The 21,636-nt window shown below is 44.5% G+C and overlaps 1 protein-coding gene across 1 annotated transcript; it reads left to right on the top strand.

The window, feature by feature from the left end:
• Nucleotides 1–1,482: 1,482 nt before the first annotated feature.
• On the top strand, nt 1,483–21,460 carry LOC119182147 (uncharacterized). Its single transcript, XM_075883015.1, has 5 exons — nt 1,483–1,757; nt 2,589–2,728; nt 10,846–10,913; nt 13,304–13,384; nt 21,256–21,460. Exons 1-5 carry the CDS (start codon nt 1,638–1,640, stop codon nt 21,390–21,392), a joined length of 546 nt encoding a protein of 181 aa, XP_075739130.1. The 5' UTR covers nt 1,483–1,637; the 3' UTR covers nt 21,393–21,460.
• Nucleotides 21,461–21,636: the final 176 nt, after the last annotated feature.

The following is a 21,636-nucleotide window of genomic DNA, read 5'->3' as shown; positions in this document are numbered from 1 at the left end:
AGCACGCTTGCTTGATACCCAGTATGGCATTGATAATAAAAGTTTTTACGTAGTAAGCTAGTATTCGCTATGGTATGTTTCGTCATTCTTCTGAGAAGCGTGGTATCCGCTAAACACTTGCACGGAATTTGTGGCCATTGTTTATGCATCGGCTGACAACGATGAGGAATCATGCCTGAAGTGGGTATGCACCACAGTTATTTGGTGAACAAGAACAAGTTTTTTTAATTAGTTGGAGCATTGAACGACCCACTCGTTACACTATTCACATTGTGCGTTCACTGGTTCTTCTTTCGCTGTTGGAAAACGCTTTAAAGTCATATTTACGCGATTGCTTTTCCGACATCAAGCCTGTTTAAGGCAAGCCTGCCAACAAGTTCAAAGCACTGGCGTGGCTCTGAGGTAAAATAATGGGCTCGCACCCAGCAGACCCGGGTTCGACCCCACAGTGCTATTGGTACTAGGTTTTCTTTCAAATTTCGTGCAATGTGGCTACGGACACCGGTGGTGGTGGCGGTGGACAACTACGCCGCGGCACGTGACCCGAGTTTTGATGTCATTACAGCTTTCGCTATAATAAACAAGCATACGGGCTGTACATCGGTCCAGTGTAACGAAGTAATACTTCTGGAACAATAATGCCTTGAGATAACATGAAGTAACAGCAACTTACTTTTGAATAAACTCAAGGGAGCGTTGACCAACTTTGCTGTGTGCGCCGATCACCGATTTTCTCTGAGTTTAGAGCTTTGATATTTCTGTTCATAACAAATGTTCGTCTTCTACATCAACATCAGCTGCTACACTTGGGAACGAACAATGAATATTCGATTTTCAGGTTATATATAATTGATCGCACTCGATATCGACATGGTTCCCTCGTGTACTATAACGCAGGAGATATAGATCTGATCATTAGCATATCTATAGAGGGCTCTGAATGCTTGCACTTTCCTGGCACTGTAGCCAGGAACAAAAGAAACGAGTAATAACTCGATATTGACAATAGAAGTGGCATCTGTAATACCCGTAACCAACTTAATAATTGGAAACATTATGAAGCAGGTCTTTCAAGCTTTACAGGGACAAAATTGTATGCTTAGTTAAGTGAGTAAAGTCACAAACAACCCGGCTTTCGCAACAGATGCTTAAACAATGTCGAGAAATGCCAGCTAAAAAGGCCCGCAGTTCTGAACTAATGCCAGCAAAAATATTTCGTAATGAAATTGTAAATCAACCCTGTTTTTTCGTCCAAAGCAGTGGCAAAAAGTTTTTGACATCTGACAGGCATACCCCTTAGCATACTGTCTTATTTTTTGCTGATTAAATTATGTATTGTATTTACTTCCCCTTGCTATAGTCCTTTTTTGGGTATTCGTAGTACGAATAAAAACATCTGTCCTTGATCTTTCCTAGAAACGACAGGCTCGTTAACGTTTAGACAGACTAATACAGTCGTGAACGAAACGGCTCCTTCAAGCTTATTACGGTGTGGAAGATGCAAAGAGTCAGCTGTAGTACGTGCTACAATTAATAGAAACGATTTTTCAGTGTGGCGCATTCGAAGAGTGGCTTGGAACTGTCTTGTACATTTTGAAAGCATCCGCGAAGGGTAACTGTGTGCGCATATCTGTGCTATGAGGCGTGTCGCACTGCTTACTTGGCTTGCTGCGTTGGCCGTTACATTGGCGTTTGAAGCTCTGCACTCTCCAGGGGGACCCCAGAAACTTACAAGAATGACTACAGACACATACAAGGTGAGCACTCGCATGCATTGATAAATGTCCTGAGAAAAAAGAAAGTATTTTGACAGGTGAGATAATTTTATATTTTAGGATCCACCTAGGGTTTTTGGTAACTCAAGAAGCGGCAAATTAACAATTAGCTTGATTCGCGAAGCTGAAGCCCAACTTGATTTGAAACTTTCCTAATCGACCATCTTCTCAGTGTTATTCACTGCCTCCAGAACCTTCATAAGATTATGAAGCGTTCTGTAGTGCAGTGATTGGAAAACCCTAACCACGTGGTGTTCTTAACGTGCATCGAAATAAATCCAAGAACGCGAACCATTTATAATTTAATTTCGTTGAAGGCGACCACTGCTGCCAGGATTGAACCTGCCAATTCCATATCAACGGTCGAGCACAGTATCCTTTGTGCTATATACGATGACGCCCTCGTTTACCTCTTGAATAAACTTCTTCTTCAAAAAAAGTTCATTATTCATCAACTTTCCTATCTCTTGGCTCTCCACTGATTCAGGCTGACACAAAGGCTGAAATGAATTTGTCGTGCTGTCTTCCAAGGTGGCATAAGTCAGACACGTCGTGTTCATAACAATCTCCCAGTGCAAACAAGCTCCCGGTGCATAGCTTCTGTAAAAATGACAGGCTCTCTGCGCGCATTTTAAAAATTTTAAAGCCATTCTTTTTTGCAAAAATGTGATAATTGTACTTACGATACTAAGTCAATGCAAAGCAATATAACTAAATAATTATTAGTATTATCAGTCGTTACTACACAGCCTTCCACAAAAAACAGTTGTGATGATACCACTTGGTGTGTTATAATTTCTAAATCTACTGCAGGTGTTCGCTAGTTTTCCATACGCAGTAGGCATTTCCGGTGCACCAAACGCGACAAAGTTTTCTTGTCTCTCGGCTAAGCAACTTGAGATTGATTCCCAGGAGAAGACAACAACTTATCTCTGGAACTTTCCTTCGCTTGGGTAAGTAATTAATACACACTGTACGGTACAGAAACAAATGATTGTTTGTGGATACGAAAAATACTTGTGACACATGTAACAACAAAACGAATTATTGTAACCCCCCGTTTTCTCAAACCATCTTGTCCTCCTCGCCACGCAAGAAGCGCTAAACTAATGGAAGTTTGGAATCGGGGGATGCAAACTCATTTAACTTGACACGTCCGAATAGTTCGTGTAATATACGAGGTTAGTAGTAAGAACACAACAACTGCAATTGCTGCAGGTTATTAAGAAATTTTTCTCATGAAACTTTATTGAAGCGAATATAAAAAAAATTAATCGTGTTACTTGTGTTTTCCGTCACGTCATATTGAGGTTTGCCAATATGTGGCAAAAAACAACCCCCGCGCCTAAGTGTACCGGGTGCTCCAGCTGTATTTAGACCGGCTCGAAATGTATGCCGATGCATTATGAGAGGTTGCTACCAAATCTATGTTGATTACTATCGACAGAAGCTGGTCGACCTATACTTTTTTTCCGTTTGGCTACCTAATTAAGCATGATTATTTCAATAACCTAGGAGGAAACAAAGATAGGCATTATGTGATCAAGAAAATTGTACATATGTTGGAAAAGTGTCCACTGAGACAGTTTGTCACTTCATATTTATTATTAGTGTTCCCCTGCTTACTGCAGATGCCTGCAAAAAGTTCTCCGCCACATTCCATGTGGAGCAGGCCAAAACTTTAGCTATCGAGTGCAATGACCACTTTTTTAAATGCGAATTATTTCTTAGCGAACTTCGGTGAACTTCAGCGTATCTATCTATCTATCTATCTATCTATCTATCTATCTATCTATCTATCTATCTATCTATCTATGTATTCATCTTTCTATCCGCCTACGACTTTTAGCTCTCCCGACCGTTTCGATAATGGTATGGATACCAAACTTCGTATGACATAACATGACTACACCACGAACATATTTGTCTAGTCATAACATGGCAATCTTGACATGTACGTCATGAATGTCATAATTTACATTTCATGGTCCTGCAGCTCTTGCGGCGGTTTCATTCACATGGCATGTTGCAACACTGGTACGGTATGGTATGATTGCATGGCGAACACAAGTGCCAGACCCAACGTAAAAATCGTGTCATGCGTGTCATGTAACAACATGACTACATGCCATGCTTACTAAATTTGGTTTTACGAGACGTGAATGGATGACGAAGGTATGATACTAGCGATAACGTAATAAACATGAGATGCGTGTTATGTAACTACATGACTACATGCTACGCTCATGATGTAATCGCGGCCATTTCGCTAGCTTCACATCTCCCAAACTCGGTATAAAGCGACGCGAACGGACGACATAGGTAAATGACACATCTAAGCATGACGATTACGATATGCGTGTTATGTAACAACATGACTACATGCCACACTGATGGTGTACGCGCGGCCGCTTCGCTAGCTTCACATAGGCCAAATTTGGTATTACGTGACGCCAATGGATAACGAAGGTATGTGACAGGTGCAAACATGATAATCATGAGATGAGTGTCATGTGAGGACATGAGTACATGCCACAGTGAAGTCGGCAATACATTTCGACGTGACGCGGTGCGCGTGCTCGCCGGCATTCATTTCGTCGCATCATGCTGGCGTTGCCACGTCAGGCAACGGTGCTCAGTCAGTCTGTCAGTCAGTCAGTCAAGGAATTTTATTTGGGCCTGAGAAGACGAGAATGCCTCCATCAGGGGGTACCGTCTGGGGGCCCCGCCCACGATGGCACCGGGAGGTTAAAGCTCTCGGCGTTGGTGCTGTCTTATACTCGCAGGGACCCGCTGGGCTGCGTTGCTTTGATACATCAGCGCGTCCAGCATCCTTCCGCCACGAGAGCAGGGAGACGCAGTGTTGTGTGGGTAACGCATCGACGCGAAATGCAGCATGTCGCATTTCGCGCCGGTTGCCGTCGGGCCGCGCCGACGGACGCTGGTTGCGCCTGGCGTCAGACTATAGAGTGCTCGTGTTTTGCTACTGTAGCTTCGCTGTGTCCAGCGTTCGCTCTCGTCAACGCTACATTGGAGTATACTGGGCCCTTCATGATGCCCTCGCGGCACTTTTGCTAGCTCAACATATACCAAATTTGGTGCTGCGAGAGGTCAATGGATGGCGAAATATATGACCGGTGCAAACATGACAATTCTTACACGTGTGTCATGTAAGAACGTGACAACATACCACCTTCATAGCGGGTTCGTGGCTGTTTCGCTAGCTCCACATATACTAAATTTGGTATCACGTGACATGAATGGATGATGAAGGTAAAGGACAAACCCAAACTTGATAATTATGACCCGGAAGTCATGCATAGCATCATTTATCTTCATCTCATAACGGTTTGCTGATTTTAAAGTAATATATCAACATTTCTCATTCGCGCTTCGCATATCATCGATTCCCACTGTACTGCGCATGTGCTTTGTGGGCATGCACGTGTCCACACCGTTTTTGTAACTATATTCAGTCATATAAGAAGGTACTTAAATATCTTCCGCTCTTGCATAATGGTAAAGGACTTGGCCAACCGTAAAAACTTCACGCTCCTCTTACGACGTGTCATGACAGGCATAAAAAGACACAGCAATACTAACTCGTGCGACCTTTTGCAATACGTGCTTCACTGAGTCACCTCCTTCTTCGCCGCAATGCCGAGGCAGGCCACCCGGCCAAAAGATGTGGTCTTTCTAACATGGTATTCTAAGGCGTGGCATGATACGACATAGAAGTGGGCATGTCACGTGGTGTTTTAGATGCGAAACAGCTTTTTAACTAGCTTTTCTAACGGTGCCTTGCGTGCCCCCCCCCCACTGCTTATGCTCGCACCTCGCCTCCTGTGTCGCATGCTCGCGTCTCGTGCCAGCCCAGGAAAACATCCGCAAAACTGTCGCTCCCCTTCCCCTCTCTTGCCTCGCAAGGCCGACGCAGGCAGCTATCAGTGGTGCGCGCCTATATGCAGGAGGCCCTCCTGTGTGTGGCCACCTTTGTTAAAAGTATCGGCCTCACGATTTCGGCACCGAAAACCAAGGCCCTCGTCGTTCAGACTCGTGCTGAGGCCCGATGAAGTCTCCCGTGGCTTCAGCTAAATGGCGTGCCGATAGTTTGGCGCAGCAATGTCCGCTACCGCAGGTCACTATACCTCAGCCTCACATTAGACAATCGCCTCCGATGGTTTCCGGCGGTGCGGCGCGTACGCCAGACGATGCGTTGCGTGGTATCGGCTGTGCGCCGTCTACTCGCCCGTGGCAACGGCTGCCCTGCTGCCTTCGCCTGCACTACATACGAGGCGATGGCTCTATCTACAGTGCACTAAGCGCTGCCGATCTGCAAACTCTAAGCACCACAGCGGTGACTCATAAACCAAGACCGCCACCACATAATCCGCATGTGTCACGGAATGCCTCGTAGCTCTCGAGTGGCCGAGACACTCGCGGAAGCTCGCGCGTATCCTGCGTCACTCACGTCGAACATGCGCGCTCTGCGCCACTTGGAGCGTCTCAACCGGGCACCCGATGCTGGCCCCCTGCTTGCGCGGTTACGTGCTGTGCCAAATCCCCGTGTCGGCCGACTCCTGGACGTCTACGATGGCATTGTGGCCGACGATCCCGCGCGCCCTTCGCTCTGGCCGCCGCCTCAACAGCATGTGCTCTTCAAGTGAATCTGCACTTGTCGGGAGTCTGATCCAAGCGCCACACTCCGCTCCTTGCAATGACACAGGAGACTGTGGCGTGAATGTACAGGGACCTGGCCGGAAGAACGCAAATTTTAACTAATGGGTCCGTCCTGCGGGGTCGCTCTGCTGCAGCTGTCTGCATAGCCCTTCAGCTTGGCACTGAGCGAAAGTACCGCTTGCGGTATTGCGCATGTTTGACAACAGCTGAGGTAGCCAAGATTTCGTTGGCTGCCGACCTCCTACGTGAGTCGCCAGTCCTCAAGAGCGCATCAATATTCTGCGACTCAAAACCTGCCCTGAGTTAGCTCGCAAGAGAGGAACATGGCCAGCTTCTGGCTCAGCGCGTTGCACGCAGCCTACTGGCCCTTAAAGAGCGTGGCAGTGATCTTGTGCTCCAGTGGTTGCAATCACACGTCGGTATCGTGGGTAACGAGGCGAGACAAACTTGCTATAGACAAGCGTACTTCGATGAGACCCCACTAGCCTACTAGCAAGCTCCTTTGACTCGGCACGCAAGAACCTTCGCCGGTAGCTAACGCGCGAGCATTACGGTGCTGGGGTTGCCACCGGACGCTCCCCTCCTCCCATGTCAGCGACTGGTTTCACCCGCCGCGAGCAAGGACTCCTCCTAGCCCTGGGAACCGGCTTCGTGTGGCCGGCTGAATGGAGGTATCGTCTGCGCGGCGCGAGGTCTCCGATCTGCGCACACTGCGGCACGGTGGAAACACTGTCCCACCTCTTGTGCGAGTGTCGTGATCTCGGTGAAGCGCGCAAGCGGCTCGTGAAGAGATACCGTCTCGTCGTACTATCATGTGCGACCCTGCAGGACCTCCTACACTTCTTCCCCCAACCGGCTACGAGGACTATCGCTGCTCTGCCCTGGCGGCCTTACTAAAATTTCTTGAGGACAGCAGCTTGACCGAGTGACTTTTATAAGCTGCTCGCCACAGTGACGTGTGTCCTCCTCCCATCATTCCAGTTTCTTTTTTGTCTCCTCTTTAATTTCACTCCCACCCTACCTTTTTATCTTTTAGCCTGCATTCTTGTCTTCCCTCTAACTGTCTTTGCCCTTTCCTCCATGAGCGTATCGGTTGAGGTATCTTCACATGAGAGACAGTCATTGTGCACTCCACACCCTATTTCTTACCTTTCCGACTTTTCTTCCCTAAGAAATCACCCCCCCACCCAGCGTCTGCTATTGCAAAACCAACTGCTCGCGCTGCACAACCGTTCAATGGCCACACCGTAAGTGTAGGCACTAAATCGCGCATTCAAATTCAGTCTAGTGCGTGTTCACTTGCCCTTCGCTTGACGAATGTTAGCGTCAACGTCGCCACCAGTGTGAGTGTTAGCTCCCACTGCTTTGTATCTACACATGGTTGCTTTTAGCAGACGAAGAATAAAGTTTTTTTCTCGGCACGGGCATCTGTACTAACAAAAAATAGTTCTTAATCAATACGCAGTAAAAATCTGCCGATTGAGACACTTTGCCAAGTGAAGCACGACTTTCGCATTGTAAATTGTGGCCAGGTTTGTTACTTTAAATCTTATTCATTCAAGCCACCCAACCCAGTAAATTCACAAAAGTAGCCTGAGGCACTCCAGGTTCTAGTAAAGAACATGAATTGAGGCACATTGTGATGGAGTCCATCGGCATATTTTTAACCCCGGCGGTACATTGATGGCGGCATAGAACATCTGTTTCTCATAAAAAGTATATTTCTCAACCACGGCGCAAGATAGCTCTACCTTGTAGGGGTCATCACTAATGGCATATTGCATGAGTGGTCGATAGGATGTGAATGATTATAGTCAGCAGATATTTACTCGGGAGAAATGGGCACGCTCATTGCAACATTGCAGAGAATGTTGATAAATGCGAGTTTTAAATGCAAAGCAATTCTTAGCGAACTTCGGCGAGTTTGCTCTTATCTCTCTATCTAGCTGCCTACAACTTCTAGCTCTCCTGGTCGATTGAATAATAGGATCCACGCCAAATTCGGTATGACACAACATGACTGTATGGCAAGCATAATTGACTATTCATGCGATAAAAATTGTGACATGTATATTGTGAATGTCATAATTTACAAGTCATGGTCTTGCTGCTCCTGCGGTGGTTTCATTCACATGACATATCGCAAAGCAGGTATAGTACGACATGACTGCATAGCGAACGTGACAGGCCCTCCCGTGCAAAGCATCACATGCGTGTCATGTAACATCATGACTAGATGCCACGCTTATGATGCGCTCGTGCTCGTTTCGCTCGCTTCACATACACCAACTTTGGTATAACGTGACGTGAATGAATTATGAAGGTATAAGACTGGTGGGAAAATGATAATCATGACGTGCGTGTCATGTAAGAACGTGACTACATGCCACGCTCATGATGCGCTCGCGGTCATTTCGCTAGCTTCACATACACCAAATTTGGTATTACGTGACGTCAATGGATGATGACGTTATATGACTGGGTAAACATAATATTCATGACATGAGTGTCATGTAAGAACAAGACACATGCCATGCTCATGATGCACTTCCAATAATTTCACTGGGTTCACATACACCAACTTTGGTATAACGTGACGTGAATGGATGACGAAAGAATATGACTCGTGCAAACATGATAATCATGACAAGCATGTCATGTAAGAGCATGACTACATGCCATGCTTATGATGCGGTCACGGTCGTTTCTGGATTCACATACACCAAATTTTGTATTACGGGAAGTGAATGGATGTCAAATGTATAATATTGGTGCAGACATGATAACCATGACATGCGTGTCATTATAGAGCAAGTCTACATACCACGCTCATAATGCACTCGCGGCCGTTTCGCTAGCTTCACATACACGAAACTTGGTGTTACGTGGCGTGAATAGACAACGAAGGTAAATGGGACATCCAAAGATGATAATCAAGACATGCGTGTCATGTAAAAGATGAATACAAGCTATGCTCATGGTGCACTCGCGGCCGTCTCGCTAGCTTCACATATACTGAATTGGGTACTACGTGACGTGAATGGACAACGAAGGTAAACGGGAGTCCAAACATGATAATCATCACATGCGTGTCATGTGAAAACATGGATACATGCTAAGCTCGTAGCACGTTCGCGGCTGTTTCGCTGGCTTCATATATACCAAATTTGGTATTACGTGACGTGAATAAACGACGAAGGTAAATGGGACGTCCAAACATGATAATCATGAAATTCGTTTCGTGTAAAACATGAATACATGCTACAATAATAGCGCGCTCGCGGCCGTTTCGCTAGCTTCATATATACCAAGTTGGTACTACGTGACGTGAGTGGACGACGAATAAAAATGGCAGGTGCAAACATGAAAACCATGACGTGGAAGTCATGAACCGCATAATTTACGCCCACCTCGTAACGTTGGTTGATTTTAAAGTGACATTCCCATCTTCCTCGTTCGTGATTCGCATACCAGTGATTACCACGGTACGTGGGTTCGGCTATTTTTTTTACAATTCTCAATCCCGCACTTGCGCGCCATTCCACTCTTGTGGATACTGATGGTGATTACGACTATGGTCTTTATTGGCATCTTTTTTTAAACTCTATTTTATGAATTAGGCGCGTAACTTGTCGTAATGCAGGAGTGGTTTTCGCAATGATGCCCTCTAATACTGGCAATGCACTTGCCATACTTTTAGTCTAATACACGTCTACATATTTTACCCATGCCAGGCATAATACCTGCGCAAAGAGAAGGCGCGAAAAAGGTATACAGGCACACCTCGCGATAGTGCTGAGTTTGTAACGGAAGAACTGCGAATGATTGCGCCCATGCGAGTCTCTCAGTAGAGGGGCCTGCCTAGCTCGGGCATCACTGTCGTGCAGTAAACATGTGTTCGGTAAGCACGTACCTGCTGCTTTACCATCTATGACTCTAGGACCCAGGCAAACTGACAGCTAATACCATTAGTAAGAACAATGACCTGCGATCCAGACGGCATAGAACAATGGAGTGCTACAAGGGCGCCCTACAAAAAAAACTTTACTTCTGCAAAGCTGGAAGTGCACCTATATGTAATACCTTCATTTCCACTTGTTTAGCAGTTTCTGGCCGCTTATAAACATGGTAATGCGGTCGCTTGTCAAAGAAACAAAGTAGAGCAATAAAAAAATACAATCAACCGCACCCTACAGAGCTCTTAGAAATCTCACTCCCTAAGTGAGCACATAGTAATAAATACTCGCTTATCATGGTTGAACTCCCTGCTCTACATGTTAATCGATGTTCTGTTAGTAATAACCATATTGCGACTGAATGCTTATGCAATATTCGTAACGCGTTTTCACTATAGTGACACGCACTCACAGTATAACCTTTTTCCCAACAGCCTTGAGATTCCGTTCAAAGTTAAAGCAGCTGAAAAACCCGGAACAATGACGTTCACGGTAGGGGAAGGTAAGATGTTCAATTTTAAGTTCAAAAGCCAATGTGCACAGTAACGAAATATTTACCTCATGTTTAATGAAAAAATAAAGTAAAACAATGTAAATGCAACAAGGATAAACTAATACTTTCCGAATCCCATTGTTTCCTTGTTTTAATCTCACATATTCCTTATCTGAGACGAAACCGAAGCTGAATGTTTCATTTAGGATCATCGCGCCGAGATATGAGAACTTCGTTGTCATTGTAACATTGCTGCTTCTATTTTCGCACAGTTTGGTCATTGGGTCGTTTACTATGCTGCGGTTTTCCACGCCAAAGCACCACTTCTCACACAACAGAGTGCAGTTGATTTGTGCCAAGCAATATATGCGCCTGCCCTGGCATGCATTGTCTACGTATGTCAAATCATAATGAGCTCGTGCGGGAACCTAAAGGTGTATTTTCCACTCGTCCTCACGTAACAAGAGTAGCGATTTTTGTATCGTTATAATTGATTTCGTCAATAGGAGAAAAATATGATTTTCCCTCACTGTCGGTCCACGAAGCGACACAAAATCAACTGGCACAAGTAAACTAAGGAAACCAAACAATGCAAAACGACGGTACTTCGCCATATTTATTCGTCTATTTGTATCCCTTTCGAAATGATGAACCCTGCTTGTGTCCATACCTACGAGAAAGTTCTGATACATTGTGTTTCTTCGAAACACATCAGTTAGCGTTAAATTATAACATATAGGGGTTTAAACGAGTAGAAATGTGCTGTATTTGCTTTGCGAATGCCGTTTTTATAGCACTCACATAAAGCATTGCGTTATTGATGGTTACGTGATTGCTAAAAAAAATCATCAAATTGATAACATAGGTCGCATACAGAGTCCCGTTTATTTTTGCCTGCAACAACATTGAAAGACAACTTATTGACTTCGTAAAACAAAGGAAAAATAGGGGGTTTGAGAGGAAGTGCTTTATTACTGCTTTTAATATGTATAACAGTGATCAAGGTATATGGATCACTTTGAATACTTCTCGAACTTCCTAAACTTGTTTATACCTTTATGCAAATGTTTAGCTTTTACATTTTTCGTGTAATTGTAAGTGACGAAAACTGAGCCCCTTGAATATACCCTATTTGAAAAGCTTGTCGTAAAGTGAGAGTGGTTGCTGCATCCTAACCGTATAGTTTTAACGACATAACCCCCTACAATATTTTATTATAATCATTGAGTGATGCACCACCTTTATACGTTTTTCGTACTTTTTCAAGGCTCAACTTAGTGAGTTTGTAAAGTACAATAGGAGACAATCTTCCATGCATTCTATAAATAAAAACAAAATCATGATGGGAGACTTTTACCATATTATTATTCACCCTTAAAAACTTGGTTCACCATGCAAGAAACACAGGTCTGGTTTTTCAATCGCGGCACTGTCCAAGTGGGCATTGAGAAGTCACGCTTCCTGCTTTTCAAGGAAGCTCAAGTATTCATCTCTTAGTATGTGGAGTTTAAAGTCCCAAAACCACCATATGATTACGAGAGACGCCAAAATGGAGGGCTCCGGAGATTTTGACCAACTGGGGTTCTTTAACGCGCACCAAAACCTGCGCACACGGGCTTACAGTATTTTCGCTTCCATCGAAAATGCAGCAGCCACCGCCGAGATTCGATCCCGCGACCTGCGGGTCAGCAGCCGAGTACCTTATCCACTAGACCACTGCGGCGAGGCAAGGAAGCTCAATTAATCTTCCCGGTTTTTTTTCAGCAGCAGATCCGTTTCACGACCTTATTTTGACAGATAGAACCAAGTTCTTCATGCTGCCATGGCAATGAGACCTTTATCACTATAAAATCTCCCAGGGTTCCAAGTTCTCCCACCTAAGGGGTCTTGAAGGCGATGGTCATCTTGTTCTTGGTTAATGTATAAATTCTCGCCCACCCTCTTTCGAAATATTTCTGCACCTAACAAGGTTTCACTGGTGAGCGCCGACGGTCACTTATTGCATTTCGTGAGACATCTGAGGCATTCGCCTTAATAGGTCTATTAGTAGATATACTAGTAGCGAATTTGGAGAATATGGCACTTGAAAAACACAACTATATTTCTGTTGAGGAAGGTAAAACGTATTTTGCCTTGTTCTGCGTAATAATAGTTGTGCATTGCTGCGGCCAAACATTCTATCGATATTGCAACGTTGATTTTCTTAAGATGACCCTTGCAACTGAAGAAGCCTGTGTTTAAAGCGACTATATACCGCATTAACTTTGTTCCAAGTTAGTCGACTTCAACCAAGCTATCGCTGCTTTTGCGGGTCTCTCACAAAACTCTGTTTGATTTACTGACAGTCAGCTTATTTTGCAGAAGAGTTGGGTGTGAAATGAATATTTGGAACTTCACAGATTTGACGCAAAGAGAGGGTATCCTTCACTACACGGACTACAAGGACTGTGCTGTTGCGGATTTAGAGTACGATGGACATGGTAAGAACACTCATGAGGAACACTAGAACGTTTTGTGAACCCTGTATTGTTTGCCGTCCTACGTTCGGCCCAGGAAAATTGACATTATTATGGAGGGCACAAGATACTCAGTTAGGAGCACGAAACTGCTAGAGTAATTACCATGGTTGCGCCCAATTTTTATAAGACAGTGCTGCTGTCGCTCGAGCAAAAGTTGGGGGACACCTAAGCTTCGCCTTTAAGAGTTGAACGCGATAGCGAAATCCGGCCCACAGTGCATCCTTCAACCGCTAAGTGCATTCTTATTGATATGTTTTGTTACATGCACACGCACGCACACAAACACGCACAGAGTAGATTGGACCAGCGTGCATTGTTATCGCCGAATGGGCTCGTTTGCGTCATGACACCTGTCGAACAAAATTTAATAAAGGGCCCTGAAAGACTGTTTCAAGTAACCATCAAGTGAATTCACTAGAAAGCTTATTTACTCACGAATTCAACGCCGCAAAAAATTCAGGAATCCTTCCAGTGCGAGTGGAGTTACAAAGGCTTGTCGCATGCTGCAATCGCATATGCTCTTCTGTCGTCCCGACGAAAGCGCTGGAAGCTAAGCAGGCATAAGTGGCAGGGCCAAGAAACTAGCGCACCTCGTGACCTTGAGCACATTTTTTTTCTTCGATTGTGCGGCTTTTTCAGTGTGATCGCGTGTGCCCGCCTGGACAAGTAGCAGCCTCCCGCGGCAAATCGGTAACCTGATTTTTCAGTAACAGATACACAGACAATTTATTTTTCGCTCACAATCAACGGGGCCGACGCCAGCAGCGGGTTTTTCTGCGACACGAGCTCTTTAACGCTTTAACGCTATGGTTCCGCTACAAAGAACCATACGTTTATGTGAAGCAGTGGGCACTAACTTTTACACTGGCGGCGGCGTTGACGCAGGCTCTCATCCCGCCATTGCGCAGGAGCAAAGGCTGGGGAGGCTCAAAGCCCGCAGTAATGAACCGGTGTTTTTTTTTGGTAATTGCTAATCGCTGCTAGTGGGCAAAGAGAGACGGCAGACCTAAATTTGAAATAGAGACCTCCAGTTCACTTTGATTTAATGAGGGCGCAGCGTAGTTTTGTTATTCGACAACACACGGGAGAAATTTCCCACCAACACTAACTTGGATATCGAGATGTAGTGCCGATAGATAAAGGTTTGCCTGCGAACGGTTGTGCAGCGAGAGCAGTTTTTTTTTCAATCAAGAAACTATTCAGTAGAGGCTGTCTGCATCGGCATTTCGAGGCGAGCAGAAAGAGGGGAGGAGACTCACATGCGCAGTAAGGGTGGCGACCCGCACACCGAATTGAACTTGACCACAAAATTTCTCGCATCTAAAAGCAGTCGCGAAGTAGGTTACATAGTAGGCGTAGATGTTTGCCACGAGACCAACAGCGACTCCATTATTCATAGGAAGTTTATCTCTCTGCAGAATCATGCAAGAATTGAAATATGTGGTGGCCTTAGCAATTCTGATACACAATTACTTTTGATTGATTCATCTGTGGGGTTTAACGCCCAAATAATCCTATATAAATATGAGAGACGCTGTAGTGGAGGGCCCCGGAAATTTCTACCACCTGAGTTCTTTCACCTGCACCCAAATCTGAGCGCACGGGCCTACAACATTTCCGCCTTCATCGAAAATGCAGCCACTGCAGCCGGAATTTGATTGCGCAACCTGCGGTTCAGCAGCCGAGTACCTTAACCACTAAAACACCGTGGTAGGGTCACGATTACTTTTCGAAATTACTTATCCAGAGACGGAATAAACGGGAATTGGTATATGTCATAGGTGACATTGTATGTGTTTCAGTGGCGATACGCGCCATATACGCTATCATCTACGCTGTGCTGCCCAATGCATATATATATGTGAAGCACTGCCTCCGAGAATTCGCAACATAGATGTGTGCAAGATTTGGGTTGTAGTGGCATGTTTTTTTTTAAATGCTTCATAATATCCTCAGCCACAAACAAGAGTCGCTGGCAATTTTTTTTTACATTACCTGCGTGGAGGCCTTGTAAAATTATGGAAAGTCTTTCCAATGCATGCCGGTATTTAGCGTTATTGAGTTATTCGGAAACCCATCCTCCAAACTGCAAGCCAGTTGTTAGGGATTTGGGCAGGGCTGCCTACCAAAGCGGGATCACGCGGACAAGTGTGTAAGTGTGGCTATCCTGCGTAGATGTTCACGGTTAGATGCAATAAGGGAACTGTTAAATTATGCCTCAACACGGCACACCATTGATCCGCTTTCTTCTGCACAACGCGCTAGAAATACCATAACCAACAAGAATTAGTTCTATAATAATGACAAAAATTTTGCTCACTCATATGTATGATACGGACATAATTAGCACAAATCCGCACTTCTTTTACCGCAGCCAAAATAAACGTGAATTTTGCTTGCTTGCTTGCTTGTTCCTATATGTTTGACTCGTACCCATTATATAAGGGATCAGCCATTAAACTGGTGATTATTGTGAAGTTTATTGCGTATATTTATCTTGTGTTTTGTGATAAAAACTGAGCTGATACTTTTTTTCAAAAGGCTGCTTTATTAGAACTGAGTGGTGGGCGAGTTTGCACATATATAAAATACAATATTTCAAATAAATTTTTAGCAGTTAGACCAGCGTTTGCTCTACTTCCTTCTTTTGTGTTTTCAATGTGTACTCTATCGAACGCAGAATGGATGTACTTTCTTTTCAGGTAGTAGATAGGCAATATATATTCCGCCCAATATTTGGCATTTGAAGAAAGACGTCAGCAGAAACCACAATCTTCATAATAACTGCTGCACCTTCCTTTCCGCCCACCAACACAAAAGATATTATAAAACCGTCCAGAATCTTGTGCATACGGTCGCGATGCAAGTTTTGGCGTTATGTAGTATAGTACGACTGTCTTTTGCGGAGGAATCCTATGTCACCTTTTTACTTCACACTGATATATCTCCGAAGGAATGGCTTCTAACTCCTGATAGTCTTGCACATGATCACCGCCCATTTATGAACATGCTGTGAAGGTTGCGTGGCAGCAGGAGCATTGTTTCATTTCACTTTACAAGATGGCCCTCATTTTCCCAATAGTAGTCTTCTTAACCTACTATTAACAAAATTTTTTTCGAGGGAGACTACGCTGCTTAGCAGAGATACAGACTGGCAAGTATAGGTCCCTCATGAAGCCGACGCAGCCACCAGAGACCAATATTTTCTGGGTGCATGATCAGAGTTGCATCACCCGCCAATCGACTTTTGTGTCTTCTGTGATCCTCGTTTCTTAGGACGGAAAATACTTTGTATATGTCAAGAAATACGCCAACTAGCCCATCAAAGGATTGCGCCTATTTCTTGGTGCTCTCGTAGTCACTTCCTTGGCATATAGCACAAGAGGGTTTTCACTGTATGATAAGCACGAATCCCAGCTCATGGCAAAAATAACATCAATGTATTGTTGCGTACGGAATAAAATTCTTTACACAGGCCACGTGTGGTACATACCCATAAATGGCAGCCTCTGGTAAGAGGAGTGGTGCCACAAGCGATCGGCTTTGACTCGGGCATTCAATCCGACCGTCACGTCATTTTTGTTGTGTCCAAATTACGTGACATCACGTAACGATTTGTGACCTCACTACAACAACGTGACGTCGTCCAAAAACAAGTCACGTGGCTTAAATCAAGTAGCATCATACAACTTGGCACGTGAGATGTTTCCACCAAAAAAAATATTGACTAGTCATGTTTCCCCCAGCACCACGGGACTCGTGCGTAGTTCAAGAAACCGATCGCAACCGGAGAAGAACACTCAAGTCTTGCCATATACTGCACTACTGGCAGAAACTTGACATCACTGCTCAAAGTTAGCTTGGCCTAACCCCGTTTGCGTTGTTGCTTCCAGCCGTGCACCAGTAGTCGAAGCTACACGTAGTCTTTCAAATTCTTTTGACTGAACCTAAGGACATTCTCTATGACTCTTCGTACAAAAAATATGACCTGATTGTAACTTTTAACTAGTGCTTTCTCGCACAACATGCCCAATGCACCCTAAAAGCACGATGCGTTGCAAATTAGCGAAACATGTGTTCAAATATTTTACGTGACGTAACTGCGAAGCCGCTGTTCCAAAACCTCAAAGGTGCAGTAAGGTTTGTGTTTTGATGAGCCGCTGGCAAGCTTGAGTCGGCTTACCATGGCGTCAGCCACTCGATGCAGCAGGCTTTCTCCGCGTACCTACAGCGGCGGACCATCGTATTCCTTTGCCTTGAATTTAATATTTGAATTCAGATTTTATAGCATTCATTTCAAAAGCGTTGTACACAGAAAACGTAGGCTTCCCGGTCATACGAAACCCTTTGAAACAATAGAACCGACCAATTTGAGGGCGCCATTGACACAATGCGATTGAACAAATGATCGTGGTTTGGATGCGGCAGCTGTTTGCACTGCTACGCATCCTCCTGTCGAGAACTCATAGCAGAGCAGGGGTAAAAAACTCACCTGAGCTAGTGGGATGATGTCACGGAGTTCTGTCGCCACGTAGGTCGACACAGTGGAAAAAGTGGCAGCTGGGGAGGGAGGAAGTGGAAAGAAATAGTTTCAACATGTCACATAACGCTTCTATTGAAAAGAACACTTTTCCGATATTCGATATACGCGTCATTTCTTCGTGTTATAAGACGCCAGGTTTCTAAAAAAATATCGCTGCTGATTTCCGGAAAGACGAAAATCTGGCGGTTAATGCTGAAATTTGAAGCACTCGTACTTCGCACGTCATTCTGTACCTCACTTAAAAAACCATGGAAGTGAAAATAAAACACTTACGGTAAAATTTACAAAGTGATTGATGTTTTTAATAATAAATGTTGGGGTTTATTGTTCCAAAGCGACCCTATGATTATGAGGGACGCTGTAGTGGAGTGCTGCAGTGATTTCGACCACCTCGGGTCCTTCAACGTGCGCCTATATCTAAGCACAAGAGCATCAATATATTGAATGGTGTTCGAGTAGCTTGCTCGGAGTTGATCGGGTAACCCAGAAATCAGCCGTAAACATTTATATCATCATATATGGACGTGGAAACGTTGTTATATATCACGGGGTCTTGACGGCAAGACCCCGCGTCGGCGTTAAGAGCCCGCTGTGCTGCTCCCTTGGCTTCTCTGAAGTACATGCTGCCGAGCGGTAACAAAGAGGGTTCATTGCGTGATCTCCTGGGGAAGAGATAGGGATGTATGGAAACAACTTTATTAGAGTACGTGCCGAGAGTGGTATGCGCTGCTTTGAGCGGCGGCGCGCCACCTCATGAGCATTCTTCAAATCACCGGAAAGCCGACTCTTTCACCGACGGCATGCGACCTGGTGAGCATTGTTGGAGTCACCATAGAGCCAATGCCTTGAGTGGTGGCGCGTCATTTAGTGAACATTTTTGAAATCACCGGAAAATGCACACGTCATCACCGCCGCCAGACAAGGCGCGAGCATAAAAAGCTTGCCAAACAAGCTCCTGAAACTGATTGTTGACATAAGAAAGGTAGCCAAAGCCACGCTGGAACTACCACCTATAGCTTCTACTTCGCGTCTTCGAAGAGTGGCGTCAGAAACACGTGGCAAAATGGTCTCTCAAGGAAATCTAGCTGAAAGGACTCAAGCTTACACCCACTGAGAGGTCGGTATTTCGGTACTTGAAGCACAGTGAGACGTAGATTGCGCATGCAGTCAAGAAAAAGTGTATCCAGGGGGATGTCAGAGCTGAATATACGAACAGAGCAATTTAGACGTAGATATGGCGTAGCTATGGAAGCAATAAACAACGACAGAAAGAGCGCTAACTTCACACCATTATTTATTAGCTGAGTGGTGAACATATATATGATAGAAACAGAATGGGCTTGCGTATATGGGTGCAGTTAACAACCACTGCGGTACAATGTCAACAAAACTCTTGTAACTTATTGATTGAGTTGCAAACAGGTACGAAGCTATAGAATCATCCAAACAGGAAATATCTTTTTGCAATAGCGCGACTGATGAAGAGCTTACTCATGTACCGTCCATGGAACTTATGTGATAGGCCTCAGTTACCTCACGCGTGGCCTGCGAGTGGTGCTTGTCTATTTGAAAAAAATTTATGTAGCGTGAGGCGAAAAAAACAGACACAGGAAGGAATAGACTGAGAGGACAGAGCGCTACTAGCAACAACATGTTTATTTTCGACCTCCAAGCCGCTTTTAAGCCATAATCGTCAGGCGAGCAAGCAGATAAGCACGTGTATTAAGATAAATGCACGACAATATCATCTACCTACAAGTAAAAACTATAAATAGGACAACAAAAAACATCATAGGTAAAATCACGTATCACTGCGTACGCAAAAACACCAGTTCCTTGGGTGACAAAGCAATAGAAGGCTTGCTGATGCATACATCTCCAAGAGCAAAAATAAGTTCGGCGTCTATGATCAACCGAGTCATTTGATCCTTATGCCGACCAACAATGATTGTACTCTGGAACAAAATGGAGGCGGAAATGTTGTAGGCCCGTGTGCTCAGATTTGGGTGCACGTTAAAGAACCCCAGGTGGTCTAAATTTCCGGAGCCCTCCACTACGGCGTCTCTTATAATCATGTGGTAGTTTTGGGACGTTAAACCCCACAAATCAATCAATCTGGAACAAAGGCCGGCACCCACATGCATAACTGTGAAGAGCTAGAAAACCTTCTGGTGGCAGTTTATCCGCCTTGTAATTGTGTTCTCTCAATCCCTCATTCACACACCCACTGGTTTGGACGACATATTTTTTACCACATGTGAATAGAATACGATAAATGACGAACGAAATGCACTCCTCAAATTTGTGTGTATGCCTTTTTGTGCATAATACCCTTTCCCCACGTGACAGATTCATCAGCACACACAATTTCCCAAGTTTATCACGTACTGAAAATTGCACCCTAATATTGTCCCGAAGTGCCACTTTCTTTAGGTTATGTGACAGCTGGTGAACATATGGAATTATGGCCGTGCGTCTTGATTTATGGAGTGCATTTCGCTTGTAATTTATCTTATTCTATTCACATGTGGGCAAAAATATGTCGGCCAAATCAGTAGGTGTGTAAATGAGCGATTGAGAGAACACAATTACAAGGCGGATAAACTGCCGTCAGAAGGTTTTCTCGCTCTTCACATTCACGCGTGTGGGTGCCGGCCTTTGTTCCAGAGTACAATCATTTTTGGTCGGCATAAGGATGAGAGGACTCGGTTGATCATAGAAGCCGAACTTATTGATGCTCTTGGAGATGTATGCATCAGCAAGCCTTCAATTGCTTTGTCACCCAAGGAACTGGTGTTCCTGCGTACGCAGTGATACGTGATTTTATCTGTGGTGTTTTTTGTTGCCCTATTTGTAGTTTTTTCTTGTAGGTAGATGACATTGTCGTGCATTTATCTGAATACATGTGCTTATCTGCTTGCTCGCCTGACGATCATGGCTTAAAATCGGCTTGGAGTTCGAAAATAAACATGTTGTTGGTAGCGCTCTGTCCTCTCAGTCTATTCCTTCCTGTGTCCGTTTTTTTCGGCTCGCGCTACATAATATTCTTTCAAATGTATCACCAACAAGCCCACATCGTCACTATTGCCTATTACTTTTCAATGCTGTAACAGAGGCAGGCAGCCGTAATAAAGACTGTATGGATTCCTAAGTGCCCTCTAACCACATTACACTAAATAATATTATGCTGTGTTAAACGGTAAATAAAGCATCTTCAGGTTTAATGAATGATCGTTTAAGATAGAACAATTTTTGCACGACTGATGATCGCATGTTTACCTTCTTCTAGTGTGCCTACTCTGGGCAAGAAGAGAAGTGAAGGATTCAGTTCCTCAGCGCTGCATCGACTATTATGAAGACACGTGTGGTGTGACGGTTCAGCAGCACAGCAGAGACCTTTGCTGGGATGGAGAAGGTGATTATTAGGTGACATAAAATTCTTTTCAACGGGTGATGCAATGAATAAATAAACGAATAAAACTTAACGCATTTCATTATGCCTACTTGTGAGACTCTAAAGACACATATAACTTTCAGCTAGCTGAAGAAACGCTGAAAATGCCGCATTGTTTTTCTGTCATGGTTCGTCTCACAGAAGAGTGTTCACTAAAGATGATGAAAGAGGTTCTGATAGTAAGCAAATTTATTTCAATAATATACAATCCCTCAG

This window comes from Rhipicephalus microplus, unplaced genomic scaffold (assembly GCF_043290135.1).
Source record: "Rhipicephalus microplus isolate Deutch F79 unplaced genomic scaffold, USDA_Rmic scaffold_15, whole genome shotgun sequence".
NCBI classification, from domain to species: domain Eukaryota; kingdom Metazoa; phylum Arthropoda; class Arachnida; order Ixodida; family Ixodidae; genus Rhipicephalus; species Rhipicephalus microplus.
The sequence above is the reverse complement of the archived record's forward strand: the minus strand, read 5'-3'. Positions and strand labels throughout refer to the sequence as shown.